Source organism: Oncorhynchus mykiss, chromosome 9 (genome assembly GCF_013265735.2).
Source record: "Oncorhynchus mykiss isolate Arlee chromosome 9, USDA_OmykA_1.1, whole genome shotgun sequence".
Taxonomy (NCBI): Eukaryota; Metazoa; Chordata; class Actinopteri; order Salmoniformes; family Salmonidae; genus Oncorhynchus; species Oncorhynchus mykiss.
In genome coordinates, this window is record NC_048573.1 from 42,345,797 (window position 1) to 42,359,192 (window position 13,396).

At 42.2% G+C, this 13,396-nt stretch overlaps 1 protein-coding gene across 4 annotated transcripts in view; it reads right to left on the reverse strand.

The window, feature by feature from the left end:
* Nucleotides 1–85: 85 nt before the first annotated feature.
* Nucleotides 86–13,396, reverse strand: part of LOC110532127 (ephrin type-B receptor 2) — a 58,581-nt gene continuing 45,270 nt past the window's right edge. For all 4 annotated transcript variants that reach the window (XM_036988041.1, XM_036988043.1, XM_036988042.1 and 1 more), the window contains exons 11-15: nucleotides 11,600–11,815; nucleotides 10,252–10,401; nucleotides 3,958–4,151; nucleotides 3,496–3,651; nucleotides 86–3,012 (exon numbers count right to left, since the gene is read on the reverse strand). In XM_036988041.1, coding sequence (XP_036843936.1) covers nucleotides 2,904–3,012; nucleotides 3,496–3,651; nucleotides 3,958–4,151; nucleotides 10,252–10,401; nucleotides 11,600–11,815 — 825 coding nt within the window. In that variant the 3' untranslated portion in view covers nucleotides 86–2,903. The remainder of the gene's footprint in view (nucleotides 3,013–3,495; nucleotides 3,652–3,957; nucleotides 4,152–10,251; nucleotides 10,402–11,599; nucleotides 11,816–13,396) is intronic.

Here is a 13,396-nt window from a genome sequence, read left to right on the forward strand (position 1 = left end):
TTATTTCACAGTTAGTTTACAGTTGAGGAAATGTGTATTTAATTGCAAGATAAAGGGAAAAGGTGCTTTAAGAAAATACAAGTTCTTTGAATGTAACCTTTTTTTATTTATAGAAGACAGTTGCTACCGGCTTCCAGTTTGTTGTCGTAATTGTTGTTTTCTTTTCTTTTCTTTTGTTCTTTTTTTTTCTTTTTATAAAATAGACAAATAACAATATTACAAATAATTCAAATTGTTACATCATTCACAGGGTTACAGTCAATGTACATTTGTACAGAAAATGAAACGTCCCAATGCAATCACAGTGGTTAGGACTGGAAGGGGTGGGGGGGGTTTGGCTGACCCTATGTGCCTTTAGGGACACCCAAAGGACAGAGGACAAAAGTGAAAGAGTGTGAAAAAGGTACTATAAGGTTACTATAAAGGTATAGAGGTACGGTAATAGTGCAGGTTTAACATGGGACCAGCAGAGGGAATGAGCTTAGCACAGTGTACAGTGTTTAAGTTATTTTTAAACACCTAAAATGACAAAAAAAAAGTAAATGTGCTCATATAGAGGTCACAGCTATATTTAGTTACAGTAGAAGCGTCCATTTTGGTTTCTTTTGTTTGCAAATGGCACGCACTCAGAGATGGCAAGCTCTGAGTGTATTTGTTGACAGCAGCAAAAACGTTTTTGTATGATTTTTTTGTTGTCGTTACAAATCATATTTGTAGGATTGTCTTCCTTAATTTAGAAATTCGGGTCTTGTATAGTGCATTGCCCCCCCCCCCCCCCCACCCCCCTGTTGCGACAGGCCTATAAAACAAAGTAAAATAATAGTGTCTGGGGCTATCCTGCATGATCAATTAACATAGCTTTCCACACATGGACATAATTCCACATAATGCACACTATACCCAGCTGAGAAGCTATTGATAGAGAATAATACGATGAGGACAATATATCTGGGAAGAACTGCAGAAGAACATACCCCTATTTATCAAAATTGGAAATGAGTAACAGTATAACACTTTAATAACACCGTTGATAACTCCATTGCCAGCGGTAAATGGTCAAGTGTTTCTCATTAGTACCATATTCATACCTATTAAATGCTACCGTATGTGAGATGACCTATGGAATGACTGATGGTGATTTATCCAGGAAGTGCGGAGACAATGGAAGCATGCAAACACTATTGCACTCAAGGAACAGAGGGTTGTGTCATCCTGGTTTGACTAGTGTCTATTTATTTGAATTTAAAAAAAATGTGTTTCTAATCCCTGAACCTCAAGTACAGTATGTTATGGATGGAGTATAAATGTGTAAACGTGTGATATGTGCTGGCACAATATGAAAAAGAGGTATACCCTATTTCTCAGTACAAAAAAAAAACTAAATGACCTTTCATCCATTTCTTTAAAAAGTCCCCACTTTTCTCTGTGACGAATCATAAACACGTGTCCTAACTTTTGAAAAATGAATGGCAACGGTATATACATATGTCAATATGAACGCTGTGTATGACCGACCCCAGATCACGTGACAATTCACAGCTCCATCGAAGGTGATCATAGGTAGCAATAGAAAAACAAATCACAAAAGATCATTATAAAACCCATTTAAAAACAAACCAAACAACAACAGTGTTCCGTGAAGTCTTTTAAATACCAGCAGGCTCCCTTTGGAATCCTTTCCCACCTGGTTGGAGCTTCAGAGGCTGTCATTTTGTGCAAGTACAGTATAGTACACCTGGCTGCATAACCTATTGCAGCCATTTTGTATGTACCATAAATGGAAGGACAAGTGCTTTTTCATGACAGAGACAAAATATATATTCACACGAGATCCTTTGAACATAGAGGAGGACAAAGGGAAAGTGAAATCTAAACTTTGCACACAACACTTTTGTAATGGAAGAATTTATGGAAGTGCCCATCCTACTTCTTTATTAAGGTGCACATACAAATATTTAAAAAACAAATACCAACTGAGTCACCGAAACAAAGACTGCACGGAGCGGAACTCCAAAACAGTGAAAATGGCCGACATGGTTCAGTGGCTATGGCAGCCTGTGATTCCCAGAAGAGAAAGAGACAATGACATGCACAGTACAGTACTTTTATATTATGCTTCATTTGGGCTGTTGGAAGTAATGTGTGTTCAAAGTCTTTTTTCTTCTCAAGAGAACAGAAGTGAAGGTAGGTAGCAAACAGTAATATATAATCACAACAATTTTCAAACGGCCAAATGAGAGCATTATGCACAAGGACGGTAAGTTTGTTCTCACGGGACAGACTCTTCCCGAAGATGAGTCATTTCATTTCACATCCGTTAAGTCTATGGAACTGCATGGGAGTCTGACACTTGTCCTATTCACTATCCAGTACATCATAAGCTCCGTTCAGAGTACTGGTCCTACTGTTAAAAGTCACTGATACCCTCAGAATCTCAATGTGAAAGATGTGAGTAAAGTTATATGAAGTCTTGTCCCAACCTTCTCTTAATAGCCCTTTTAAAGGGCCGTCTGTTGATGAGTTTTAGTCTGGGGACCAGTAGAAATCATATCCAACCAAAAGACTGTAAACAATGTCATACTACAAAAACAAGGAGGGGCTGCAGCCGTGCAATCAACAGAGACAGACTGCAGTTGGAGACTGGACAAAATCTGGACAGAGTCTGGACAGTCGTAGACTCAGCACAGCTAGAGACAGACTGAACCTAGGAGGGGCAGTGGTTGTGGACACGCTGAGCACGGCTGCAGACTGACCATAAAGTACAGGCTGCCGACTGTTGACTGAACTCATGGGAGTGTGGTCTAGAGAAGGGGGGCTGATGGGGATGGGGGTCACAGTCTGACAGGGAGACAAGGCTGGAGGTCCGGTCCAGTCCAGTGTCCTCCCCGTCTGGACATCAGAGGTTAGACCTCAACGGAGGTGATCTGATTCATCTGGGCCCGCATAGACTGGACACTGTTAAGGATCTTCTTCTGGTGGCCCACTAGGGTCACCCCTACTCGGATGATGTCCCTGTGGAGAGAGAGAGAGCAGTCAGTGACACAACACTGTGTCTATGACACATTTAGCACAGTCCAGGACATATTTAGTACACTCCAGGACACATTTAGCACAGTCCACCAGGACACATTTAGCACAGTCCACCAGGACACATTTAGCACAGTCCAGGACACATTTAGCACAGTCCAGGACACATTTAGTAGAGTCCGGGACACATTTAGTAGAGTCCAGGACACATTTAGCACATTCCTGGACACATTTAGTACAGTCTAGGACACATTTAGCACAGTCCAGGACACATTTAGAACAGTCTAGGACACATTTAGCACAGTCCAGGACACATTTAGCACATTTCTGGATACATTTAGCACAGTCTAGGACACATTTAGCACAGTCCAGGACACATTTAGAACAGTCTAGGACACATTTAGCACAGTCCAGGACACATTTAGAACAGTCTAGGACACATTTAGCAGTCTGGGGAGGTTCACTTACTCCATGGTCATTTGGGAGACCACGTCGAAGCTGGTGAATTCCTCGTTGGCAAAGTTCTCCTTGTACTGGCCCATCTTGATGGCATCCAGCCACTCATCCACCGTGCTGAAGCTGGAGAAGTCAGGCGTGCTGCGGTCCAGCAGAGGTAGGTGAACACTAGGAACAGGAGAGGAACGCCAAATAACAACCCAGTGAGAACCCAAACAAACCCAATGACAACCCAGTGAGAATACAAACAAACCGAATGACAACCCAGTGAGAACTCAAACAAACCCAATGACAACCCAGTGAGAAGCCCCCCCAAAAAACAATGATAACCCAGTGAGAACTCCAAAGAGACCTCAAAAGACAAGGAAAAAAGAAATAAACAGTGATGGATAGGCCTCTGAGATGAATGGTCATCATTGAGGAAAGGAGATGAGGAAAGGATGGACGCCAATTAAGATGACTGACATGCCTTACCTTGATGACAGCGGCGTCGTGGCCTTCAGACTGTTGGGGTTGCGGATCATCTTGTCCAGGTTATTGACAATCTGGCTGAACTTGGGCCGATTGTTGCGGTCCTTCTGCCAGCAGTCCAGCATGAGCTGGTGCAGGGCACTAGGGCAGTCCATGGGCGGGGGCAACCGGTAGTCCTGTTCTATGGCATTGATCACCTACAGGGCATTGGCACAGATTGATATGAAAATTAATAAAAATGATGATTTAGAAATCAAAGAGGCCTTGACCTGAGTTTTTGGTCTCCCCGTGTGGTTTATAGTGCCTGAATCAAATGTATAGTAAGTACAGTGAGACTGTCTCTATCTGTATGTGTCTCGATCGCTCCCTCTAAAAATATTGGGACTGCGACATACAGTGCCTTGCGAAAGTATTCGGCCCCCTTGAACTTTGTGACCTTTTGCCACATTTCAGGCTTCAAACATAAAGATATAAAACTGTATTTTTTTGTGAAAAATCGTCAACAAGTGGGACACAATCATGAAGTGGAACGACATTTATTGGATATTTCAAACTTTTTTAACAAATTAAAAACTGAAAAATTGGGCGTGCAAAATTATTCAGCCCCCTTAAGTTAATACTTTGTAGCGCCACCTTTTGCTGCGATTACAGCTGTAAGTCGCTTGGGGTATGTCTCTATCAGTTTTGCACATCGAGAGACTGACATTTTTTCCCATTCCTCCTTGCAAAACAGCTTGAGCTCAGTGAGGTTGGATGGAGAGCATTTGTGAACAGCAGTTTTCAGTTCTTTCCACAGATTCTCGATTGGATTCAGGTCTGGACTTTGACTTGGCCATTCTAACACCTGGATATGTTTATTTTTGAACCATTCCATTGTAGATTTTGCTTTATGTTTTGGATCATTGTCTTGTTGGAAGACAAATCTCCGTCCCAGTCTCAGGTCTTTTGCAGACTCCATCAGGTTTTCTTCCAGAATGGTCCTGTATTTGGCTCCATCCATCTTCCCATCAATTTTAACCATCTTCCCTGTCCCTGCTGAAGAAAAGCAGGCCCAAACCATGATGCTGCCACCACCATGTTTGACAGTGGGTATGGTGTGTTCAGGGTGATGAGCTGTGTTGCTTTTACGCCAAACATAACGTTTTGCATTGTTGCCAAAAAGTTCAATTTTGGTTTCATCTGACCAGAGCACCTTCTTCCACATGTTTGGTGTGTCTCCCAGGTGGCTTGTGGCAAACTTTAAACAACACTTTTTATGGATATCTTTAAGAAATGGCTTTCTTCTTGCCATTCTTCTATAAAGGCCAGATTTGTGCAATATACGACTGATTGTTGTCCTATGGACAGAGTCTCCCACCTCAGCTGTAGATCTCTGCAGTTCATCCAGAGTGATCATGGGCCTCTTGGCTGCATTTCTGATCAGTCTTCTCCTTGTATGAGCTGAAAGTTTAGAGGGACGGCCAGGTCTTGGTAGATTTGCAGTGGTCTGATACTCCTTCCATTTCAATATTATCGCTTGCACAGTGCTCCTTTGGATGTTTAAAGCTTGGGAAATCTTTTTGTATCCAAATCCGGCTTTAAACTTCTTCACAACTGTATCTCGGACCTGCCTGGTGTGTTCCTTGTTCTTCATGATGCTCTCTGCGCTTTTAACGGACCTCTGAGACTATCACAGTGCAGGTGCATTTATACGGAGACTTGATTACACACAGGTGGATTGTATTTATCATCATTAGTCATTTAGGTCAACATTGGATCATTCAGAGATCCTCACTGAACTTCTGGAGAGAGTTTGCTGCACTGAAAGTAAAGGGGCTGAATAATTTTGCACGCCCAATTTTTCAGTTTTTGATTTGTTAAAAAAGTTTGAAATATCCAATAAATGTCGTTCCACTTCATGATTGTGTCCCACTTGCTGTTGATTCTTCACAAACAAATACAGTTTTATATCTTTATGTTTGAAGCCTGAAATGTTCCAAAAGGTCGCAAAGTTCAAGGGGGCCGAATACTTTCGCAAGACACTGTATTTGAAGTGATACAATAACTATGAGGTTGAAGTGCAGACTGTCAGCTTTAACATGAGGGTATGTTCATCTATATCAGGGGAAACGTTTAGAAATAACAGTACTTTTTGTACATAGGAGACTATTTTAGGGAACCAAAAGTATTGGGTAAAATTCATTTATGTGTATTAACATCGTAAATAGTTAAATATTTGGTCCCATATTCATAGCACGCAATGAGTATATCAAGCTTGTGACTTTACAAATTGGTTGGATGCATTTGCTGTTTGTTTTGGTTGTGTTTCAGATTAATTTGTACCCAGTAGAAATGAATGGTAAATAATGTACTTTGTCATTTTGGAGACACATTTATTGTAAATAAGAATAGATTACGGATAGCCCTGAATTAATCGTGAATAATGATGCGTGAGACAGTAACAGTCGTACAACTATCATACCTCTAAGACATGCTAACAGTTGAAAAATATACAGTGCCTTGCGAAAGTATTCGGCCCCCTTGAACTTTGCGAACTTTTGCCACATTTCAGGCTTCAAACATAAAGATATAAAACTGTATTTTTTTGTGAAGAATCAATAACAAGTGGGACACAATCATGAAGTGGAACGACATTTATTGGATATTTCAAACTTTTTTAACAAATCAAAAACTGAAAAATTGGGCGTGCAAAATTATTCAGCCCCCTTAAGTTAATACTTTGTAGCGCCACCTTTTGCTGCGATTACAGCTGTAAGTCGCTTGGGGTATGTCTCTATCAGTTTTGCACATCGAGAGACTGACATTTTTTCAGCAGTGTGTGTGTCTTATGGCTTGGGGGTAGAAGCTGTTTAGAAACCTCTTGGAGCATTTATGCATGTACAAGATAGAGGGGGGCTTTGGCCTTCCTCACTTTAAACTGTATTATTGGGCTGCTAATCTGAACATTGTGTCTTTCTGGAGGGAAAGTTTACCTGCGATGAGACAGAAGGATATGCCTTCATGGCTTTTGATTGAGCAGGCCTCCTGTTAACGTTCCTCACTCCCTGCACTTGTTAATAGCCCATCATATGTGAAAAAATCCACTTATGACTCTAACACAGTCATTTGTCATACGCTTAGGATCTGGAAACAGATTAGGTATTTTCTTAACATACCCACTGTATACATTGACAGCCCGATTTGCCTGAATCATGCTTTCCACCCTGCATTGGATGATGTTGTGTTTTCACAGTGGAGGGAGAAGGGGCTCACAACAATTGGTAATCTATACATAGATGGTCAGTTAGCTTCATTTCAACAATTACAGGGAAAGTTCAACATGCCAACAACACATTTTTTCAGATACCTCCAAATCAGGAATTTCGTAAGGACACATATCCCACAGTATGGCATGAAGCCAAATAGTCCTACATTAGATCGCTTGATCCTTGTCAAACCCCATCCACATAGAGGTATCCACAGACACCATTAAAAGGGCTTGGGAACAAGAACTTGGTTCAGAAATCTCAGATGAGGACTGGGTAGAAGCTCTCAGGAATATAAACCACAGTTCAGTGAATGCCAGACACAACCTTGTACAGTTTAAGGTGATACACAGGTTACATTACTCAAAAGTAAAACTGCATAAAATATTCCCCGGACACCTCACCACTGTGTGAGAGGTGCAAGCAGGACGAAGGGACGTTGACCCACTTATTCTGGACATGTCCTAAGTTACATGTTTAGTGGGCTCTCATTTTTGATTACTTATCTAGAGCCTTTGATAGAGTTCTAGCCCCAGACCCATTAATCACTATGTTTGATACAGTTGATGGGAATAACCAGGAAGGGAAAGCTGTCTCTCTTTGTACTCTATTGGCCAAAAGGCTCATATTGCAATTTTGGAAATACCTACAGTGCCTTGCGAAAGTATTCGGCCCCCTTGAACTTTGCGACCTTTTGCCACATTTCAGGCTTCAAACATAAAGATATAAAACTGTATTTTTTTGTGAAGAATCAACAACAAGTGGGACACAATCATGAAGTGGAATGATATTTATTGGATATTTCAAACTTTTTTAACAAATCAAAAACTGAAAAATTGGGCGTGCAAAATTATTCAGCCCCTTTACTTTCAGTGCAGCAAACTCTCTCCAGAAGTTCAGTGAGGATCTCTGAATGATCCAATGTTGACCTAAATGACTAATGTCAACAAAAAAAAATACAGTTTAATATCTTTATGTTTGAAGCCTGAAATGTGGCAAAAGGTCGCAAAGTTCAAGGGGGCCGAATACTTTCGCAAGGCACTGTACCTTTGAAATGTGGTTATGGGATTTAGAAATGTAATACATATGGAAAAGATTCGATACAATACCTCCAATAGAAGTCCAATGTTTTACAAAATATGGCAGCCGATACTGGATAAATGGTCTAGTCCCGCTTCATAACTGGGTTAACGATCTGCTGCTACTCTGTGCTGTACTCCACTCAGTATTTATTTTTGGCTTAACTACACTGCTTGTAATGACTATATGCTGTCTTCTTATACATGTACCACCTAATAGGATTTTGTTTTATTTTGTGTATGTGTGAGTTAAGTTTTGTTTTGTCCTCTAAATTGGCCATCCCATTCAACAGTACAATGAATGTCATTGTTAGTATTGCTGTCTTTTTTATTTTATTTTATAATAAATAAACATATTATTAGAAACCTCTTGGACCTAGACTTGGCACTCCGGTACCGCTTGCCATGCAGTAGCAGAGAGAACAGTCTATGACTAGGGTGGCTGGAGTCTTTGACAATTTTTAGGGGCTTCCTCCGCCTGGTATAGAGGTCCTGGATGACAGGAAGCTCCTGAGGGCGAATAGGTTTTGTTGTGCCCTTGTCACGATTGTCTTGGTGTGCTTGGACCATGTTAGTTTGTTGGTGATGTGGATGCCAAGGAACTCTCAACCTGCTCCACTACAGCCCCGTCAATGAGAATGGGGGCATGCTTGGTCCTCCCTTTCCTGTAGTCTACAATCATCTCCATTGTCTTGATCACACTGAGGAAGAGGTTGTTGTCCTTGCACCACAAGGTCAGGTCTCTGACCTCCTCCCTATACACTTTCTCATCGTTGTCGGTGATCAGGCCTACCACTGTTGTGTCATCAGCAAATTTAATAACAGTGTTGGAGTCGTGCCTGGCAGTGCAGTTATGAGTGAACCGGGAGTACAGGAGGGGACTGAGCACGCACCCCTAAGGGGCCCCCTTATTGAGGATTAGCGTGGCAGATGTGTTGTTACCTACCCTTACCACCTGGGGCGGCCTGTCAGGAAGTCCAGGATCCAGTTGCAGAGCGAGGTGTTTAGTCCCAGGGACCTTAGCTTAGTGATGAGCTTCGAGGGCACTATGGTGTTGAACGCTGAGCTGTTGTTAAGGAATAGCATTCTCACGTAAGTGTTCCTTTTGTCCAGGTGGGAAAGGGCAGTGTGGAGTGCAATAGAGATTGCATCATCTGTGGATCTGTTGGTGCGGTATGCAAATTGGAGTGGGACTAGGGTTTCTAGGATAATGGTGTTGATGTGAGCCATGACCAGTTTTTCAAAGCATTTCATGGCTACAGACTTGAGCGCTACTGGTTGGTAGCAAACCCTGCCACATCCGAGTGTCAGAGCCGGTGTAGTACGATTCAAACTTAGTCCTGTATTGACGCTTAGCCTGTTTGACAGAGGGCATAGCGGGATAGCTCTACCATTTAGTTCAGTGCGAATATTGTCTGTAATCCATGGCTTCTGGTTGGGGTAAGTATGTACAGTCACTGTGGGGATGACAATCTCAATGCACTTATTGATGCAGCCAGTGACTGATGTGGTGTACTCCTCAATGCCATCGGAAGAATCACGGAACATATTCCAGTCTGTGCCAGCAAAACAGTCCTGTAGTTTAGCATCTGCTTCATCTGACTACTTTTTTATAGACCTTAGTCACTGGTGCTGTTTACATTTTTGCTTGTACTCAGGAATCAGGAGGATAGCGTTATGGTCAGATTTGCCAAATGGAGGGCGAGGGAGAGCTTTGTACTATATGTGTGGAGTAAAGGTGGTCTAGAATTTGTTTCCCCTCAAATAGTGTGAATCAAAGTCATCCTGTCAAGTCGAGAGAGAGAGAGAGAGAGAGAGAGAGAGAGAGAGAGAGAGAGAGAGAGAGAGAGAGAGAGAGAGAGAGAGAGAGAGAGAGAGAGAGAGAGAGAGAGAGAGAGAGAGAGAGAGAGAGAGAGAGAGAGAGAGAGAGAGAGAGAGAGAGAGAGAGCGAGAGATGACTCCTGGATACTCACATCTTGATTACTCATGTCCCAGTAGGGCCTCTCTCCGTATGACATCACCTCCCACATGACGATGCCGTAGCTCCACCCATCACTGGAGGAGGTGAACTTCCTGTACTGGATGGCTTCCGGGGCAGTCCATCGGATAGGGATCTTCCCTCCCTAGAAAGACAGACAAGTGTTGCGTACCAATTCTCTACCCTTCTGTCAGGACTGTGCACTCGATCACTCTCCTCATGCATTTAGAAGTATTGGATTGGTGCAAGTAAGACACTCTAATTCCAGAGCGACTTAATGTCAGTTTCCACCATATTTCTTAAACTTGTCCATTTCTTTTAAAACTATAAGAAGGAGTACAAAAAGAGGACGGAAGTGCTGCTAGATAACACAGTACAGTAGGTACAGTAGGTATTTGTAAATAAAAAGTGCTCTTTGGTTAAAAGGGGTTAAATAACAAATATTTTAAAATAATCTATACATATACTGAAGAAGGCCATGCTGCCGAAACGCGTATTTAAAAAACTATTGTTTCATTGAACATGCCATACAAATAAAGGCTTTTGAACTCCCTTGGTGTTGAGTGCACACGTCAGGAGTAGGGTAAAAAATGGACTGCAGGCTGCAAATAAAACCTAGGTTGTGGGTGGGATCTTAATCGTTTTAAGAAGTGACAGTTGTTTCCTCATCTCTGTTGACTTCATCTGCACTGATCTGACAGCACTGGACAGGTGAAAGCAAATCCTTTGTTAAAGGGATACTTCAGGATTTTGGCAATGTTGACCTTCATCTACTTCCCCAGTCAGATGAACTGACTGGATACCATCTTGATGTCTCTGCAGTCTGAAAGAAGTTGCTAACTAGCGTTAGTGCAACGCTAGTTAGCATTGGCTCATGAAACTACCTCTAACTTCCTTCATACTGGATGCAGATACATACAAATGGTATCCACAAGTTCATTTGACTCTGGAGAAGTAGATAAAGGCCTTCATCGCCAGAATCTCAAAGTATCCCTTAAAGCAACTGTGATATTGCTTTCCTGTGTCCTATACTTGAAAATCAGTGGTGATGAAAGAACGGAGACAAGAAGAACCCACTTTAGACTTCACATGTATGTATAATCTTAAACCTGATACAGTTCCATACTAGCATACCACTTACAATGCACGCCCAATACATTGCCTCATAATAAGGGGTATTCTAGTCTGTATATTGGAACCATAGAAATATAATCTATTCCTATGATTGGTACAGAGCCATACTCACCAGGACACTGGTGTTTGTGGGGTCTAACATGCCCAAAATACATTGCTCCATACTACACAGTATGGAAGTATGGATATTGGGACAGAGCCACACTCACCAGGGCGCTGGTGTAGGTGGGATCTGATGTGTCATCCTCCAGAAAACGCGAGAGCCCAAAGTCCGACACCTTACACACCAGGTTGCTATTGACCAGAATGTTGCGGGCAGCCAGGTCCCGGTGCACGTAGTTCATGTCATTCAGGTACTTCATGCCCGCTGCTATGCCACGCAGCATGCCCACCAGTTGGATCACTGTGAACTGCCCATCATTTTGCTAAAAAAATACAGAAATGTTATATTGCTACATGTTACTGTGCTATGTTCTGCTATGTTTGCTATGTTATGTGTTATGCTCTCTGAAATGTGCACAGGCATACGGTACACGTTCTCAAAACAGGCTGGTTCTCATATTAGTTTCCAGGCGTCGTTAGCCGCACAAAAATTTTGCGTCTGGTAAATCCTCATCTGGATCTGTGAGCTCACCTGATCTAACTAAGCCAACTCTACACACCTCACACCTGGGCCCAGCCCGGAGGGACCCACGACAGCGAATCAAAAACAAGAAAGCTATAAAGTGATGATGCAGAGGAGAGACAGCCACTGTGTTCTTGAATTCATTGTGTTCTTGATGTAGAAACATAGTTGTAGTTGAAAAATCTGTAGTTGATAAGAGATACTTATCCACTGTCTGGTTACTGTGATACAGTGCCTTCAGAAAGTAGTCGTACCCCTTGACTTATTTCACATTTTGTTGTGTTACAGCCTGAATTCAAAATACATTTAAAACAAATATCTCACCATCTACACACAATGCTCCATAATGACAAAGTGAAAATGTGTTTTTAGAAAATTAAATGGAGAAATATCTCATTTACAGAAGTATTCACACCCCTTTAATCATCCTTGAGATGTCACTACCATTTGATTGGATTCCACCTGTGACCTATTCAATTGTTTGGACAGGATTTAGAAAGAAACACATCTGTCTATATATTGTCCCACAGTTGACAGCACAGGTCAGAGCAGAAACTATACCATAAAATCCAAGAAACTGTCCGTAGATCTCAGAGACAGAATTGTGATGAGGCATATATCTGGGGAAGGGTATAAAACAATTTACAGAGTGTTGAAAGTTTCCAAGAGCACAGTGGTCTCCATTGTTGGGAAATGGAAAAAATATGGAACTACCCAGACTCTGCCTAGAGCTGTCCGTGCGACCAAACTGAACAAATGGGCAAGAAGGACCTTGGTCAGGGTGGTGACCAAGAACCCAAATGACCACTCTGACAAAACTACAGAGTTCCTTGGCTGAGATGGGAGAACCTGCCAGAAGGACAACAGTCTCTATAGCTCTGAACCAATTTAGGCTTTATGGGAGTGCCGCCAGATGGAAGCCACTCCTGAGAAAAAGGCATATGACACCACACCTGGAGTTTGCAAAAAGGCACGTGAGAGCATAAGGCAAAAGATTGTGTGGCCTGATGAAACAAACATTTTACTCTTTGGCCTGAATGCAAAGCACTATGTCTGGAGAAAACCAGACATAGCTCATCACCCGTTTAACACCATCCCTTCCATGAAGCAACAGGGATGCTTTTTGGCGGCAGGGTCTGGGTCTGGGTCTGGGTCTGAGAGTGGTAAGGATAGATGGAACAATGAATGGAGTCAAATATAGGCAAATCCTTGATGAGAACCTGCTTCAGAGTGTAAATGACCTTAGACTGGGGCGAAGAGTTATGTTCCAACAGGACAACGACCCCAAGCATACATCCAAAGCAACGCTGGAAAGGCTTCAGAACAAGGATGTGAAAGTCAATGAATGGCCCAGCCAAAGCCCAGACTTGAAACCCATTGA